The sequence below is a fragment of the Hermetia illucens genome, chromosome 6 (genome assembly GCF_905115235.1).
Source record: "Hermetia illucens chromosome 6, iHerIll2.2.curated.20191125, whole genome shotgun sequence".
In the NCBI taxonomy this organism is placed as follows: domain Eukaryota; kingdom Metazoa; phylum Arthropoda; class Insecta; order Diptera; family Stratiomyidae; genus Hermetia; species Hermetia illucens.
The window spans coordinates 19,249,966-19,268,111 of record NC_051854.1 but is presented as its reverse complement, the minus strand read 5'-3'; the positions used below and the strand labels follow the sequence as shown (position 1 = coordinate 19,268,111).

Sequence of the window (18,146 nt, the reverse complement as noted above, 5' to 3'; positions counted from 1 at the left end):
CCTAAAAGCTGTCTGGCGTCCTGACTTACGCCATCGTTCCATATCAGGCAGGGTCTGCCTCGTCTTCTTTTTCTACAATAGACCTTCCGGGATGGATCATCCTCACCCATACGGATTAAGTGACCCGCCCACCGCAAGCTGTTGAGCCGGATTTTATCCACAATCAGACGGTCGTGGTACCGCTCATAGATTTCGTCGTTATGTAGGCTACGGAATCGTCCAACCTCATGTCGGGAACCAAAAATTCTTTGGAGGATTTTTTGCTAAGAACCCAGGTTTCCAAGGAATACATAAGGACTGGCAAGATCATTGTCTTGTACCGTAAGAGCTTTGACTCTATGGTGAGACGTTTCGAGCGAAACAGTTTTTGTAAGCTGAAATAGGGTCTGCTGGCTGCCAACAACTGGGCGCAGATTTCATCGTCATAGTTGTTATCGGTTGTAATTTTCGACACCAGATAGGAGAAATTTTCAACAGTCTCAAAGTTGTAGTCTCCTATCTTCATAGTTTACGTTTGATTAGTGCGATTCGATGTTGTTCTTTCTTTTGGTTTTGACGCTGACGTTGCCACCATGTACTTCGTCCTTCCTTTATTAATGTGCAGCCTAGGATCTCGCGCCTGCTCGATGTAGATAAAGGTAGACTGTACATCTAGGGTTGCTCTTCCCATGATGTCGATATCGTCAGCATAGGGCAGTAGTTGGGTGGACTTGAAGGGGATGGTGCCTCTCGTATTTACATCGGCATCGCGAATCACTTTCTCCAGGACCAGGTTGAAGAGGACGTATGATAGGGCATCCCCTTGTCTTAGACCGTTGTTGATGTTTAATGGTGTCGAGAGTAATCCTGCTGCTTTTATCTGGCCTCGCACATTGATAAGGGTCAGCCTAGGCAATTTTATCGATTTCGCTGGGATACCGAATTCTTAGATGGCTTTGAAGTCGATGAAAAGTTGGTGCAACTGAATTCCATATTCCAACAGTTGTTCCATCGCTTGCCGCAGAGAGAAAATCTGATCTGTTGCTGATTTGCCTGGAGCGAAGCCTCTTTGGTATGGGCCGATGATGTTCTGAACGTATGGGGCTATCGGCCTAGCAAGATAGTGGAGAATATCTTATAGATGGTACTCAGCAACGTGATACCTCTATAATTGCTGCACTGTGTGATATCCCCCTTTTTATGTATGGGACGGATAATGCCTCGAACAAGCTATAATTTACATTTTTAAGCAGGGCATCTTAGACTACCATGAATTTGAGACTTCCCGAATGTAAAACTGAACTATGTGGTCAGATAAAAGTGTGAAAGGATTAGAGAGCAAGCTGTTTAGGAGGTTGACCTTGTATTATTACTTATACGAAGTGCGTGTCTCCCATGGTTCCGGGCGGGGAGATTCCTTTGAGGCGGCAAAATGCTCGTCTTCCACCAGCACTCCCTTTATATACAGAATCCACCAGGACACCAGAAAAGTTTTTTGACATGAAGCTCTCCTTTTTTTAGCAATGGAATATAAGGCAAACGGAAAAGGAACTACATTCAAGCAATCTATAACGTACAGGGATGAAGAAGAGAAACAATCTTCTGACCTCAAAATAGTAAATGCGAAGCGACAAATTTTAATATACTAAGTTTTACAACTAAATGCTATTTCCAATAAACTTACTCATAGTATATTTTCAGATAGAGTCGGGAGTCGGTAAGGGAATAAAAGAGAATCAGAAATAGTAGCAGCCAATAAAGTGGTTTTGAATTTCACGATAATAAAAATTGCGAGGAACCTTCAAATTACAATTCTCAACCTGCATAAGCTGTAAGGTACGAACTTCCATTGCAATCTAAAAGGACACAAATCGTATCAAAAAAAGATTTATCCAAAGAAAAGAAACATAAGAAGTATCAAATGGATTATTCTTCGCCCTAGCAGATGTTAGAAAATAAGCAAAAAATCAAAAAGAATCACGCGATGAGAAGGAACCATTCTGGATGGAATGGTTGCGTTTTAACTGTGGCCATTTCTTGAGAAGGTGGAACCGACGACAAAAAAGTTACTGAAGTCAGAACCGAAGGGGTCTCGTTTGCACGAAATCCAAGGCAAGAAAAAACATTTTCAAGAAAGTCAGACGAGAAATAAGCTCCAACATATAACAACGAAGGGCTGCAACTTCAGAGAATACTGAAGGATGTATATTCTACACCGAAATAGGATTTGTTGGAGAGAACATTTATGTTTAAAGGTCAATGACCTGAGCCCATGAAGTGTTTGTGGAGTTTCGGATCAAAATCAAGTGGTGTGAATCAATATTGGGCCTGATAGAAGTACAATGTCGGATCTACATGTTTTTCAAACCTTGAGAAGCCATCGTAAATTTAAACTTGTGGATAGAGTGTTTGGCTTGGTTTGTGGAGACTTCATTCCGAGCCTTTAGGATACTTTAGTCCATCAGGTGTCACTATCGGATGCAGTTTTTTTGATGCAATTGACCACTCTGAATCCTGAAACATAAACAAGTCGGTATGGAGGTTATTTCGGGGCCTAGAAAGACAGCTTTGTGATCAGATTCTTCGCTTCTGGGTATGACTCCGTGAAACAAATGATGATTTTCCAGCCCCCTTAAACTCAATATAGAACGATGTTACTTATTACATTCGCGAATTTCCACCTTTGCACCAAATTTCATATCATAAGGTGTCGTTTCCGCGAAAAGTGCGTGTGACAGACAGTGAGTCCTTGAGGGTTTAACGTGAGCACCTGTCTGGGCGACTTAATCCCACAATCTTCTTAAGACACGGATTGATTTTGTGACCTCAATCAGAACCCCGCTGAGACAAGCAACAACGGTACCAGTCTATACCAAGTGCATGGCTTAGCTTTCATGCTGGTGGATGCAAGACCTACCTACATCTCTACCGAACTAAGGAGTACAGCACCCGTATTGAAACGCAACACCGTGCCGAGGCCCGAAGGTCTTTGTTCGCTTGAACGGAACCACAACCCCCATGAAGCTCCCACTAGGGAGTTCACCCGAAGTATGAGAGTCCAGGGGCTATCCTGGTTCCCATGGTACCAGTATACCCCTGGTAAGGTTTCGTGACCAAATTGCCACTTCAGATAAGTCCTCGTGCAGACTCGGTTTGATCTTCCTGATTAGGCCTTTCGAGCATTCGCCTACTGCATCACGGCCGGCAAGCCAATGCGATACAGCGTCCCCCTCTGCCACTTGGCCACTTGGTTTTGGTTCAGCCGACAGGGTTGCCTCCCCGTCTTCCTCACCGCCACCTCTGAGCACCAACCACAACCACAATGAAACTTCTAGAAGGCCCACCGTAAACAACCGTGACAGACAGACAGTGAATGGAATTTAATAAGGTTTCGTTTAACACAAAATCTTAAAAGCGGAATCGGGCGAAACTATTGGAAAACATACGCGAAGTAAAAACTGTAAATAAACAAACACTTGTATCGTGCGTACAGTGGTGAATCTCGAGATCCGAGTGCCGGGATGGCGAGGGAAGTTCCGTAGCGAATCACAACCTCAATCCATTTATTTCCTACTTCAAATTTTCAAGAGGTGTGCTTTGGGATCTCACTCTTCTTTGTCATCGTCAGGCTGTAAAAATGGATAATGCCCCTATATATGTTCCGTGGCAGCTAAGGTAGTGTGAGAAGAGGAGGTCTTCAACTCAAAAGTTGAATGCTTAATTTAATAAAGAACATGGACTCCAAAATTGTAAGTATCAACTAAAATTGGAGAAAGACAAGATAAAATAAGAGAAAAAAAAGTGAAAATAATAACCAAAAATAATTAAAAGGTTAATTTTTTAAAACGGGGCCAGTGGAAACCTGTTTCTCTTCAGAGTTCTTAAGGGATTTACAACACTGCCAAATTAATAACATGGAATATGTGCAATGCCCTTAGTTTCGCCGGAGGATGCTAAGCAAGGGCGAAAAATCCATAGGCCGCGTGTCATGATTATCTGAGGCAGGGGGGATATTGATTGGGGATACAATTCGTCGTGGATCTTCCTTCTTGATCAGGGCTCTGGGGTATCGAGTTTTCTCCAGCTCCCGGTGTTTCGGGTAGCTTTACCTTCTTGGTCAACTTTGACCACCTCCGGTGGAAATAAGTCCTTTAAATTTTCGCATTAATGATAACCAATAATACTAGGTTTGCCGAGTGGAGCTTGATGAAATTCGAGGTAAAATTCAGTTAAGGCATTCACGCAGATCCTGCAATAATTCCAAGTTGACCAGAAAGGATAATACAAGTCAATAAATGCTCTAAATGTGCCTTTTCTTCATTTCGATACAGATAGATATTGCAGTTAATTTGTTATTTAATTTATCATATTTATCTGTTATTGCTAACATCATATATGATCTAGACCAGGACTTGGATTTAAGAGTCAATAATTATTGCCCGTGGGGTTATAATTATAGTATAATGTTGCAGAATTATTGCTCGGATTTGCTATTTCAATATTTATGAATTTCGAAGAATATTTTTTAGAGACATCGAGTTTAGCTGTAATAAATTGCTTTTTCAATTGCGAATGCTAACACGATTGGGGAAGCATACTCCAGGTTATGTGCCTATTGGACTAACACAGCACAAATTGTTTAATTATGTAGGAGTGCCACTTTCTCATTAGCGGTACATTAGGTAGATTTAAACCTAAGATATTACTCCGAGTGTAATTACGCGGCATTTCTAGCGATTAAATTTTTTTGAAATGATTAAAACTTGCTTTTTCTATTCGCTAGTTTTATTTGTCTTGCAAATACCGATATTTCGGGAATCACTTGTTCCCCCTAGTGTTATTTACTGGTCTTGCAAATTCCTATATTTCGGGAACTACTTGTTCCCTCTATCAGTGCCAACAAGCCAATACTTGGAGGGAGCAAGTGGTTTCCGAAATATCGGTATTTGCAAGACCAAGTCTTGTTAGCACTGATGAAGGGAACAAGTGGTTTTCTAAATATAGGTATTTGCAAGACCAGTAAATAACACTAGCGAATAGAGGAAGCAAGTTTTAGTTATTTCAAAGAAGATATTATGTTGCGTATTTTGCAGGTTATGAGCGATGTTGATAAATTTTTGATACGATTCCATTTGTTTTTTTTTGAGTGCTTCTTAATAATAATAATATATTTAAAATTTAGTGGCTTTATATATTCGAAACCTCTCTAACTTCTATCATCAATCATTCTGAAATGTTCTTTCAAACCTCATCTATAATTAAGTCTTTGTACGTACAGTTTCACGGTATTTAACTTACTTGAAACGATGTGTTTTGTCCAGAACAATGCCGGATACAACGGAACCGACCATACCGAACAATACGATACATAATCCAATTCGTCCTGCATCCACTTCAGCTCCAGGATAGTACGTGAGAACAACCTACAGAAAGAAAATTTAATTATTGTATTCGCCATCCTTACAGCACCACACAATATTCATGAATGCATGTATGAACATGGTTAACCGACCATGTCAGAGGTATATAAGCTTGTACAGAATGCTTCAAAACTCACGGGATTTAAAAGGGTTGAAATTGCGTAGAACACTCCAACATTCATGCCATAGGAAACTAGCAACAGGATGTAGTTTCGATTGAGAGCCAACGACTTTAATGATTCCAAAAATGAAGCATCCTCACCAGGAGAATGTGATGTTTCTTGAGCGGCTGATGCTGGTGTTGGTGGTTTATCCTTAAAAACTATATTAGAGGTGAAAGTTTAAATAGTGAAGAGATTAAATGGCCACGTAATTTAAAGATTATGCACTTACATAGTACCATAAGGATTAGTAATACTGTTGTCACACCGGCAACACAATAGAACATAAATTGGAGATCTTTTCCTATGAGATCTAAGTTGTCATGGTTCCTTACAAACATTGGTGGTAAAATAAAGCCCAAAGCAACACCAAGCTGTAATTAAATAAAAAAAAAACACTTTAAAAATATTGTTGAATTGAATGGTAAATTGAATGTTATTCAAAAATATTTATTTCGTTTATATATTGGGCTATTTTCACAAATAGGGACTAAGCCAATTCAAGAAACTTCATGGTCGTTGAATATCATAATAACAAGGGCCAAGTTTCTGCTATGGTTTCAGTCAGAATAGACGAGACATAGGTGAACCATGTCTCGTCTATTCTTTGAAATATTTATTGTAATTTTAGCTGACGAATTTGCTTTGATGCCATCGATAGTTTGCAATCGCAATCTTCTAGCACTAGTATGATGAGAAGATTACAGGGAGCCAGGTCTGGTAAGCCAGGAGAGTGAAGAAGGACATTTATCTGATTTTCGGCACAAAACTGACAAACAGACGAAGATTCTAGGAGTTTGTGGCATCAAAACAGTGCATCATAGCATTCATTGACCACTTCAGAGGGGTCGCTGATACCTATCCCACTTTCCGCAGAAAGAAGGTGGGGCGGGCATCATTCATCATGTCCTTGCAATAAAAACAGTCGGCCGACTGTGGAGGTAAGATTGAAAATACCTGTGTCCGCTGAGCAGCTGGGTGAGATAATAATCAACCTCACCGTGCTTTCGATTCAACCACGGCCGTACGTCTTTTATGAGATGCGCTGCCCAGCTCCCTCTCGATTCTCTTTATCAGGATTGTTGCCATGCGCAAAGAGTACGGGCCCTCTCTTCACAAGCGATTGCTTCCTTATATCCCGCGCCTTTTCTTAGGTAAATAAGCCTCCGCTCGGCAACATGGAAAGCGATTGGAATAACTCCCGTTATCATCATTACAGCTGGTTATAAGACGGTACGGATGCCACTTGCAGAGCCTCTCGTCTTTATACTGCCGTTAGACGCTTATGGTAAATTCAGTCAGTCCATATTTCGGAACCATAAACGAGTACAGACTGACTTGCGCTCATCAGTAAGCGACTCCTGTTGGATACGGGACTTCGCAAAACATTCTAGCCGTGATCTTGTCTGAAGTGTTGTGAATCTGCTCGAAGAAGCTGATCTTGGTATCTATGATGATACGCAGGCATTTCACCGTCGGTGTTCCCAAAACCATAGGTTCACCAACTTGAATAGGGGGACTTTGGAAACCCTCTCCTTGGTCAGCACAATGACTTTCCTTTTTTCCAGAGCTAGAGAGAATCCATGTCCTGCTCCTTACTCGCCGCATCACCATTCCCAGTGTGCGCTAGGCTTGCTCAACCGTGCGTGTGGTAAAAAGTGCCGCAACATCGTCCACATATCTGATCAGATGCGATTCATCAGGCATTTCAAGTCGTAAAAGGCCATTGTATAAGGTGTTCCAAAGGTTCGCACCAAGAATAGACCCCTGAGTCGCCTCCGATGTTACCCTCATTCTGCGTTGTCTTTCCTGGGTCTCGTAGAGTAGGGCACGGTCTTTTAAATAGTCCCTCAAAATTTGCAATAGGTAGCCTCCAGTATGGAAGATGGAAATGATTTTCCAGTGCCTCAAGTATGTCGCACCACCTCGTAGAATTAAAGGCGTTTCTTACGTCGAGGGTCACATAAAAGCTTTAACACTTCACTTTTGTCCTTTTATGGACAAGACCGCCTCTTCTAGTTCCGTTGCAGTGAAAAGTGGGCATTCCTCAGTACTCGTCAACATCATCAGTTCGGATGGGGTGGATAGGAAAGAGCACATCTTTGCTGCTTCCATAGAACAGGAGAACCGATGGGTACTGAGCTTTTAGAAAACTAGCTTATACCTGAGGCTCCATGGCTCTCCGTTTACGCCGTTAATTAGCTCCTGCCAGCAGCGTGCTTCTGTCTATTGATTTCATGACGGAGTTAGTTTTTCCCACTCTTATACTCTGCGGTTTTAAGTGTCGTCTTGGCCTCTTGCGGGCTGAGCAATCCGCCGAAATCTGAAGTAATTCCTTCGAAGGTTTCGAATTTCAACCGTCCACCAGTACACAGGTAATTTGCCGGGACGCAGTTTCTTTTTGGAAGTTTGCAGGATGTAAATCATGGTACTTGACTTTTCGCTTTCGGTAACTTTTCCTTAAAGACCTGGCAACACCCAGAACCGGGAACATGAGCCACATCTTCTTGTAGACCGCGGCCCTTGCAAAGGACACACCATTTTACCGAATCACAAGTCTTCGCTTTTTGCCTGGGTTTGTTACACTTGTATCATAAGACGGCTAGGCCGTCCACCAAGGGTTCTTGACGCATGGACAACGTCAGGACCTAAGTAAAGCAAAACAAATACGTGTCTGCACGCTAAATGTTGGCACTCTAACTAGAAAGACCGAGGAACTCGCAAGAGTCCTTCGGAAAAGGCGCATTGATATCTGCGCTCTGCAAGAAACCCGACGGGCTATTAGTCTTGATAAGACTTGATTGTAATTTTCTTCTAGATATTGGATATGGATATCGCTAGCAACTGCTCTATTACGATCCGGAAAGTAAATTTCGAAGTGTAGCGTGTATATTAAAACCGCTTGGTGTCTCCGTCGGTGATTGTCAAAGAAGTGCCCTTCCACCATTCCTCTTTGTTTTTGTTATAACACTGGGCATCCACGTCCAGCGCACTACACTGCTTTATGGAGATGATGTTTTCCTAGCATCTAATAGCAAAAATGATCTCAAATAGCTTGTCCAAAAATGGAAAGATCGTCTCATGCAAAATGGTCTCATCAGAATAAAACTGAATATTTTACCGCCGATCTAAAAAGACAGGAACAATCACTGTCACTGGTAGTGATCTGCCCAGAACTGAGCGATTTTAATATCTCGGGTCGATGCTGTCAGACACTGGAGAACTGCGTTATGAAATTGTTTCACGCATCAACGCAATCTGGATGAAATGGCGGAGTTATTTTATGATCGCAGTATCAACGAACTTATCAAATATAAAATGTACCGGAATATTGTCCTCACCGTCGCCCTCCATAGTTCTGAGTTTTGGCCGACTATAAAAGACAATAAACTGCGTCTTGCGGTAATGGAGATGAAGATGTTGACTAGTGGCATGACACGCCTTGATTATATCCGAAATAAGGTTATCCGCGAACGATATGGGGTTGGACCGATCATAGAAAAAATGCGAGAAAGGCGACTTCGATAGTATGGTCACGTAATTCGTGTTAGCGGGAATTCACTTGCTTAGATTGGTCTGAAAATTGGCCAAAAGGCCGCCGGAAAAACGGTAATTTGATACGCTGGATAGGAATTTGAAGCCTCGCAACTATATCCAGATAAAATAAAAACACATAACGACGAGCTGACCCCGTTTGTGAATGGGGCAAAGGGTAAAGGAAAAAAAGGAGAAGCTAAATAGATGTAAAAAACTTGTGATTGATCAAGTTAATTTTGTTTAAGCTAAGAAGAATTCGGAGATTAGCCGATCGACTTGATATACATATTCTCAAGTGGTTCCTGCACTGTAAGGAATATAAGAAAGGCTAATGTACCCAGACCCCACCTCATATTTTTAGCAACATCGATGAGTATTTTGTAAGGTTAGATACCCTTTTTTGGGAACCGTGGCCAAATTGTATTTTTCGTTTCTTGATTTATGTTATGATGTTGCTTGAGGAGGCAAAGGTAACGATATCCGCCATATAAACATCATATTCCTTTATTCCAGATGTTATTATAAACCCCCTTTCTAGGGTGGTTAGTTTAGTTTATTGGGGGGAGTCGCAGCTCCGAGCACTCAGGCCATTGTTATTCAATGGCTTCCCGCATACGGCGTTCGTAGGTTTTAGCGAATCTGAGCAAATTCTTCAGAGGCAGAGAATGTGCAGAGTGTTCATTGAAGAAAACCTTGCCAAGGTGTTTACGTCTGAGAGTTGAGGAGGCCGGACAGCTGCATAAGAAGTGCAGAGCCGTCTCCTCCTCACATTGGCAGCATACAGCCGAAACCACTACCCCAATCTTTTCCATATGGTAGTTTAAGGAGCAGTGACCCGTTAAAAACCCTACTAGGGTTTTCATATCCTACTTCTTAAGGGACAACAAAGATGCCGCTTTAGTGAACGCAGGCCCTTTCACAAGGATTTTCGCCTGCCGGCAAGAGTTCAAATTTCTCCACTCGGCTGCGCGAATTCTTGCAATTTCACCCTTCAGAATAGACTTGACAGTGGATGGCCGGATGACAAAAGCTTGTTCTGGCCCCATCGTTGTGAATCCAGACTTCCGGTGAGCCAGTCTGTCAGCCTTCTCATTACCAGCGATGTTACAAAGCGCCGACATTCACATCAGGAATCTTTCGTTCAGTCGGCCAAGTTTGAGCAGCATCTGATGACAACTTCACATCAACTGGCTTGATATGTGGTTGCTGTTTAGTGCTGATAATGCCGCCCGACTGTCGGAACAGATTCGAATGGTGCGACCCCTCCATTTTTGTTGCAGACATTCTTCTGTTGCCAATGAAATGGCAGATATATCCGCCTGGAATATATTCGTCATATTTCCGAGGGGTCGAGCCAGTTCCATAATTGGATTCCCCGAGAACACCCCTGCTCCCGATCTGCGCTCCATGACTGGCCCGTCGGTGAAGATTATTAAGTCTCTAATCTGAAAAGACTCATGGCCATTTGTCGCCCATTCTTCTCTTTCGGTGATTACGACAGTGTGTGTCTTTTCAATCATGAATCTGGAAACAATATGATCATTGGACATCAGAGCTACCGGATGTTTGTCAGGGAATTTCTAGGTAGACGCATAACCGTGTGATTGGCCGCCTTTCTACGCTCCAATGGTATCGAGTCTATATGCATCATTGTCTGCCTTTCGTTTCACCTCTAAGTGAATGGGGGGTAAATTTAGGATAGCTTCAAGTGTCGCCGTCGGCGTAGTACTTATTGCTCCAGTAATACTTATGCAACAAACCTCTGAATCTACGTTAGCGACTTCTTGCTGTTAGCAAAGTTCAGTCTCAGCCACCAGACGATGCACGCATACATCAAAATGGATTTTATTATGGATGTATACATCCAGTTTATCCGTTTGGGTGAAAGTCCCCAGGTCTTACCAGCTGCCAGCTGGATTTCCGCCCCTTTTAAGTTGGGTAGCGTATAGTTACCCCCCCCTCCCCTGACTTTCCTAGTGAACATAACTAGTCCACTCTTCCTAACGTTCACCGTGAGTCCATTGCGAAGGCACCAACTGTGGATTTCATGCAGAGTTGCATCCAAGTGGTCACATACTGTGAAGACTTTTTGTCCTCCACAGCAGGGTACCCATTGCCAAGAGCCATAACAGTGGAGGGAGAAACCTTCCCTGTGGGCAGCCCCTAAGGCATCCTGCTTCAATAGACTTCTGGCCGACCAATATGTGGATTTTTCTCCACTCTAGCTTGTGAAATATCCAACTGATTAATAGCGGTTCGATTCCATGCTTCTTATTTTTCTTCAGCCTTTGTCCCGTTCACAAGCGGGGTCGGCTCGTCGTGATCGGTTTCGCCATTTAGCTCTATCGAATGTCTGATCTGGTTGCAATCACGAGGCTTTCAAATCCCCATCAAGCGTATCAAGCCACCGTTGTTTAGGTCTGCCTTTTGGTCGTTTACCATCGACTTCGATGTTCAGACCCAGCTTGGCAAGTGAATTCTCGTTTGCACGAATTGCGTGACCATACCATCGAAGATGCCTCTCTCGCAACTTTTCCACGATCGGTGCAACCCCATAACGATCGCGGATATCCTCATTTCGGATGTGATCTAAACGTGTGGCGCCACAAGTCCAACGTAGCATCTTCGTCTCCATTACCGCAAGACGCCGTTCATTGTCTTTTATAGTCGGCCAACACTCAGAACCATAGAGAGAACACCAGTTGTGGAACGCCACTTCATCCAGGTTCCCTTAATGCCTGCAGCAATTTCATAACGCAGTTCTCCATTGGCTGATGGCTTTGATACGAGGTATTTAAATCGCTCAGTTCTGGACAGATCACTGCCGCTGACAGTGATTGTGCCTATTTCATGGGGATCGGTCGTCAAAAATTCAGTTTTGTTTAAATTCAATCTGAGACCATGTTACATGAGGCGATCATTCCATTTTTGAGCAAGTTGCTGGAGATCGTTTTTGCTATCAGATGCTAGGAAAACATCATCTGCATAAAGCAGTGTGTAGGGCGCTGGACGTTGGATATCCCATGTGACGGTGTCCATAACAAGGACAAAGAGGAGTGGTGAGAGGGCGCTTCCTGTTTTGCTGCATCACAATTGGCCGCGAATGAGGCATAATTGAAGGAACCTTCTTTGCCCATGAATGCGCCTAAGGCCTATTCTTTTCGAACATAGCCTTTCAATTGTTTGCCCTGAGTTCATCGAGTGCTGTCTCCGTGGATTCGGCTTTCTAGTAAGTGTGTTGCTTATGGTGAAGTGGCCACCTAGGAATGTGTGTGAACCGATCTATTAGTCTTTCTAGTCCTGGTGACGTGGTGTAGCTTAGTGCACACATAATTTTTCTATTCTACTAATGGTGATCGAAGAACTCTTAATTTTCTTTTTCGATTTGGTAATCCTCTTCCCTTTACATTCTCCTTGAACCTCAAGGAATTATAGATTGTTCCATAGTGAGGCTGTCTGCCTGTGTTCTATTTGTCCCATTCAAATACGGAGCCGGTTCATTTTGATGGGTATGGTCACGTATTTTGGCAGCAATATTGATCCGGTTAAAACCCAGAAGGTCTCAAATTACAGTCTAGTGGTCCAAGCTAACGCTTTTCAGTTATGCAAGGGCAAAAACTTAATTATCTAAAACTAATTTTCTTAAGTTCATCTTTGTAATTTTGTAGCCGCATTTGTAAATGGTACTTCTGCACTAGCAGAGAAAGTAGAGACAGAGGCGCCAATAAAATTCCAACCTGAGATTCATCGCCTTTCTACAGTGCTCTATAGAGGACAAATATTGACCTCAATCATCAATTCGGTTTACGAATACGGAAGTGAGTGAGCTCAAAAGTTAACGCAATAGTGTACGTTCTTCCTATCGATACAGTTGAATGAATGAATAAACGCACAGGCTAACCTTTATGCTGTAGTCAGAACCAATTACCTCAAAAGTTCAAAGAGGTTCCAAATATTGTCACACCTGAAGTACCTCAGGGTTTCAACCCAAGTCCTCTCATGACAGTTTGATACGGAATTCATTTGCGATTGCACCCTTATCTTTATCTTTAATCTGAGCCCTGTAAAGGCAGTAGAGGATATTTAACACTATTTAGTGGAATTATCCAACTGCTCTGATGACTCAGTATGCAACTAAAATAATTGCATAACCTCCATGACTGAGTTGTCAGTTAATTTACTAGAATAGCCACCTAGAAATATAGCAGTTATATTGAAATGTCCTTGGACTACATCTCGCCCCTTCAAACCTTGAAAAGTAAGAATTTTTTCAACCCCCACTTTATAAGTTTCTATCATGGGAAATACAAGTATTCTGGAAGCAATAGAAAAACGAAAAGGAAATCTATCCTTTGTCGTCAAAGCGTGAATTCGCACTCACATAAACTCAAGTGTTAATCCTGATGCCGTTCACACCATTAAACAAACACAGTTTCCTCTTGTTCCTTCTAAATGTTCATTCCTTTGATTCCCTTTGAAAAGGATATTCCACTCGTCAAGCTTAAATCCAGCCATAATTAAAAGAGAAATCCACAGCTGGTAACATTCGTCCTGGCTTTTTTTATCATCATTTCTTTGTATTTATTTTACACTTTACATTCGCTTCCGTTGTGGTAGATGGAAAATACGATAGTCAGCAACTTGAAGAAAATATAGTCCTGCAGTTGGACTCTTCGTCACAGTCAAGAGCTACTCCAGCGTAGAATGAAGGACAAGAAAAAACTTTGGACTCTGCAAGAATACGGTTGAGCTCCAATGACCCGGAGCATGAAAAACTCTTGGTAATTTACCTACTTTTTCAAAATTGTGCGCTGTGCACAAGAGTTAATGGAGTGGAAGGGAGGAAGCGCTAAAAAATGGAGATCCTGGAGCTGAATTTATAGGAAGTTTACACTTGCAAAGTGGTGGTCAAACTGGGTGGAGAAATGTGCGCTCGAGGCGAGAAAAAACGATGGAGTTACAGCATCGATAGTACTGAAATATGTAGATAACGTCCTGGAAGGTCAATTAATTTGGTATTCGTTCCAAGCAATTTGTAAATTTTTCATTAATTTGAAAATATTTAGCTTGCATAAATTATATTCTCGATAAAGAGCCACAAGCCATTTATCAGATTGTTTTTCTTCTTAGATAAAATATATCTTGCTAATGAGCCGTGCGTTTGCATAAGGATTCTTTTATAAATATGCAAGGATTTTATCCAATGGATTTGTAGTCTAGGACAAAATTAAAGAGATATTTGCTAACGGCTTTTGTCTGAAAAATTGTTGAATTTAATTTTTTTGTTGAATAGGTTGAAATTTGAGTGGCTACTCTTGATTATAATACCATTGGATTCAAAAGAAATTGGGTGACAAATCGAAATGCATGTTGTAGGGGGCCTGGTATTTCCATCCTCGTCTTGCAATCTACTAGTTTTAGGGTACCTAAGTGACGTTAGTCTATTTTTTCCTTAGGCATAAGTTATTTCAGATCTTTTTTGTCCCCAATTTTTCCTTACTATACTCCAGTTTGACATCCTTTTTATAAATGGCGCCCAACGTGGGGCCTTTAAATCGTAGAACTCACAGTGATGAAACTTTGGAAAAAATACCAAACTTCGTCTTGCGGTTATACGGGTAAAGCTATTTCTATTTGGGTTTCTTGGTGATGTCCTTCCTTAATAGTTGGTAAAATGGCAACTCTCAATCTGGGGAGGGGGATAGGTTTTTATTAGTCATCCCCAATATTTCACCTGCGATGAGTTCTTTTATTCCAGACAGGTAGATGTATCAAGATAACACACCTTTTTTTGTGGGAAAGCGGGGATTCGCAGCTAATCTCCTCCCTCAATTTGGCCGTAACCAACATTTCGCCATTGTTTAGTTCTCTGGTGCTATATTTCCGCAGCGCCAATTGAATTGTTAGCCCGTCTTTCTTTCTTGTTTGTTACGAGTAAAAGGGAGGTTGTGAGTGCGTGGTTTAGTGGTAATATGAGTAAAAAGCGAACGCTGAACTTGATTATGCCCAACACACACTCTTAATCCGAGTCAACCACTTCGCTGAGTTTAAAACATGTTTAGCGTCTCGCGTTAGTAAGGAGTACCACTACCCGATAGTTATCGCATCCAGAACCAATCATTGATACGCCATTGGCGTCGAGCGGGGTTATTGAAACTCACCTGAATGTTTCCATACACCAGATGAGTAGAGGTAGTTTATGGAGTTCCGGTAGCAGGACGTAGTTCACCCTATTTTTCTTTCAAAACTGAGAACCATAGTTTAAGCACTCTTGCTTTTCTGGAAGGCCTAGCGCACTGTTTCCATCTTAGTTGGCATTCGAACATGGGGCACGATTAAGGACATCTCGATGCTGACGAATCAGATACTAAGATCATTCAAGTCACTATTTTGTGCATGGACAAAGGGCTGTAGCGGGTTGGGCATGTTGAACAGGGGGGGGGGGGGTGTATTCCTAAAAACAAGATCACTAAAAGAGAGAGTGTCACGGATATGTTGTGATCTCACGACTACAAATTTTGGCAATCGAAAACAGTTCAAGACTGGTTTTCAGAATGTGTGCATGTCCTTTGACAACGGTTTTTGCTCTCCCGAAATTCCTCGCCTTCTTTAACTTTAGCGAAGGACTCTGGGGAGTATGGTTTGTACTCAGTAGTGACTGCGACTTCGCGACAGGAGCGGAAACTCATTCGACTTTTTCTGAATTAATTTGCTCAAATGATGCATTCTATAATGTGCAATTACCCTAACTTTCGCCGCAGATTGCACATTATTCAATGCATTCGGAGAAAGATTTGCCGTATCCGTAGGCGCACGCCAATGTTGCTGCAACATTAACTCTCGGAGTTCAATCGAGTTCAAGGCGAGCGTTGTGGCATGGAGACCGGTTCGTGGGTGGACAGCTGATCAATGGCCAGCGGGATTTAAAAATTTCGTTGTTTTCGCTGGAGTCGTTTAGAGTGGAGTTGTCCGAACGCGTATGTTGGAAGTGGTTTTTCGGTTTCCCGAATTTCAGGCTCGGACATTGGTTCTTTACCAGGTAGGTTTTCTTTTCAAAATTCTTATACGTAATATACTGGCTTGAAGAATGCATTCCATCCTGGTAAGAGATGGATCCCAGTGGATATTTTTTTGGTAAGAAGAGGTTGAAAAACGCTGGGATTCTGAAAAGAAGTTGGCGAGCAAAGGGATGGATGTCGTGGAGGTGTAGTCAGAAAGTCAGGGAATCTTTTCCACTTTATAATTACCAATATGCGTTTGAAAACGATGTTAATCAAGTTTGGTAAATTTGTCCATAGGCGCGAGGCGGCTGGATGAAAAGCGACAGAAAACATAATTTGCCAAAAAGACGTGATTAACGAACGGCAAAACGTTTGTCAAAGTGGAGCTTGCTTTGCTGCGGGTTATGTGAATTTCCTCAGTTTCTTGCTGGAATAACCATAAAGTGATTTTGTGGTGAAGTTTTAGTTTCAAACTGCGGGAGACCTTCCTCATTGAGTGTGCGACATCCGTAGAATATCGCATTTGTAGTCTCCAAGAATTCCTGGTCGGAGTGTTTGCGGGACATTTCCCCGTTCGCATGTGCGTCGCTGGGAGGACCCCGAAAGAAAACAAGGAAAAGAAAAACAAAAGTATTTCGGTATATTATTTGCCTTAAATTCAGTATGTTCCTATATTTCCGTATACATATATTCTCTTTCTTTCTTTTTGAGACAAGCAATTTTCTTCTTAAAAAAAACAACAATAACAGATACACGCCACGGCGAGCTCGGAGTGTAAAAAAAGTGTAAGTTTTTTTTCATTTCATTTTTCTTTTGTATTTTGGATTTTTCTTTCTTTTTTTGTTTGTATTTATTCTTCTTAAAGGATCTTATCTTATGATCTATTTATTTTATAGTTGAAGTTTAGCTCTTAGTTCATAATTATTTTTCTCCCGATTTGTTTTCGTTCATACTTAATTCCTAATATTCGAGCTAAATTTTTTTTTAATTTGAGGACTTCTTCCCTTTCTCCTCCGCCTTGACCCCGCAAAATCTTATTAGGGACATCCTCTAAATAATGGCCTGAGGATGTCGAGGATGGGAGGGACCCTCAGGAACCGCACCTCAATAATCATCTGAGGCAGAAGAAGCGATGATCGGGACTGTGATCCGTCGTGGATCTTCCCTCTCGATCACGGGACTCGGGTTCGGAGACTTACCGCTCCACGCGTGCGGTTGAGCGGTTTTTTTTTATTTTCCAGGTTTAGCTCGTATTCTGGTTTATTTCGTTAGGCCGTCGCGAATTCCTGTGTTCGTTGTCTCATTTTTCGATCCGGTGCGGTAAAGACACGTTAATTTTGTACTGATGACACGTGAGGGATCAAATCGCTCAATGGACCCCCCACATTCCCGAGCCTGGCTAGCACAGAGGCGTGCAAAAAAGGGTCAACCGAGCACTTTCATAGAGCTTCAGTTCTTTGTGGGCGGATCTTCACGGTCTATTTTCCCTTCCCTCTAGGTCGTCGTCGGCCACTCTGGATGATCATTTGCTCATCCTATTTCCTTTCGGTTTATTACAACTTTTGAAAGATTAGTGGTATGAAGATGTTCTATAATTGAAGGAGAAGTCTTTCAATGAACAAATACACGCAGTTCTGAGCCCCGTTATTGGTACTAGACTCTTGAAACACCTGCTACAGAGTCAGACAGATATCGACTGATTGACAGTGGGTGTCTAATAATTTTGGGAGTACTTTCCTGAACATGCGAAACAAAACAGATACTAAATCGGCTTCGCAACGTGTCTCCGTGAATCGGCTGATATTTAGCAATGAGAAAACTTTCCCGCTGCACAACCGCAAACAGACTTAACGAGATTTTTGGTGAGTACTTCGTCAGCATCAAAAGTGTGCTTATCTCGGGTGCCAGTGAAATTGTCGGTTATGAACCGAAAGCACGTCACAATACCTGGTTGACTACGAAAAGGTGAGATCGATGGAGTGTGGTTGAGTGCCATGTGCTCGGACTGGTAAAGGACGAGAAGTGTGGTTCTGTGAGAGACGATAGCG

The 18,146-nt window shown here is 42.1% G+C and overlaps 1 protein-coding gene across 4 annotated transcripts in view; it reads right to left on the bottom strand.

Annotated features, from left to right (window-relative positions):
* LOC119659063 (feline leukemia virus subgroup C receptor-related protein 2) overlaps window positions 1–18,146 on the bottom strand; it is a 159,582-nt gene that overhangs the window by 23,419 nt on the left and 118,017 nt on the right. For all 4 annotated transcript variants that reach the window (XR_005250316.1, XM_038066975.1, XM_038066974.1 and 1 more), the window contains exons 7-9: window positions 5,793–5,934; window positions 5,537–5,721; window positions 5,278–5,402 (exon numbers count right to left, since the gene is read on the bottom strand). Coding sequence is in view for 3 of the 4 variants with exons in the window: in XM_038066975.1 (XP_037922903.1) it covers window positions 5,278–5,402; window positions 5,537–5,721; window positions 5,793–5,934 (452 nt within the window). In the remaining variant the exon portion in view is untranslated. The remainder of the gene's footprint in view (window positions 1–5,277; window positions 5,403–5,536; window positions 5,722–5,792; window positions 5,935–18,146) is intronic.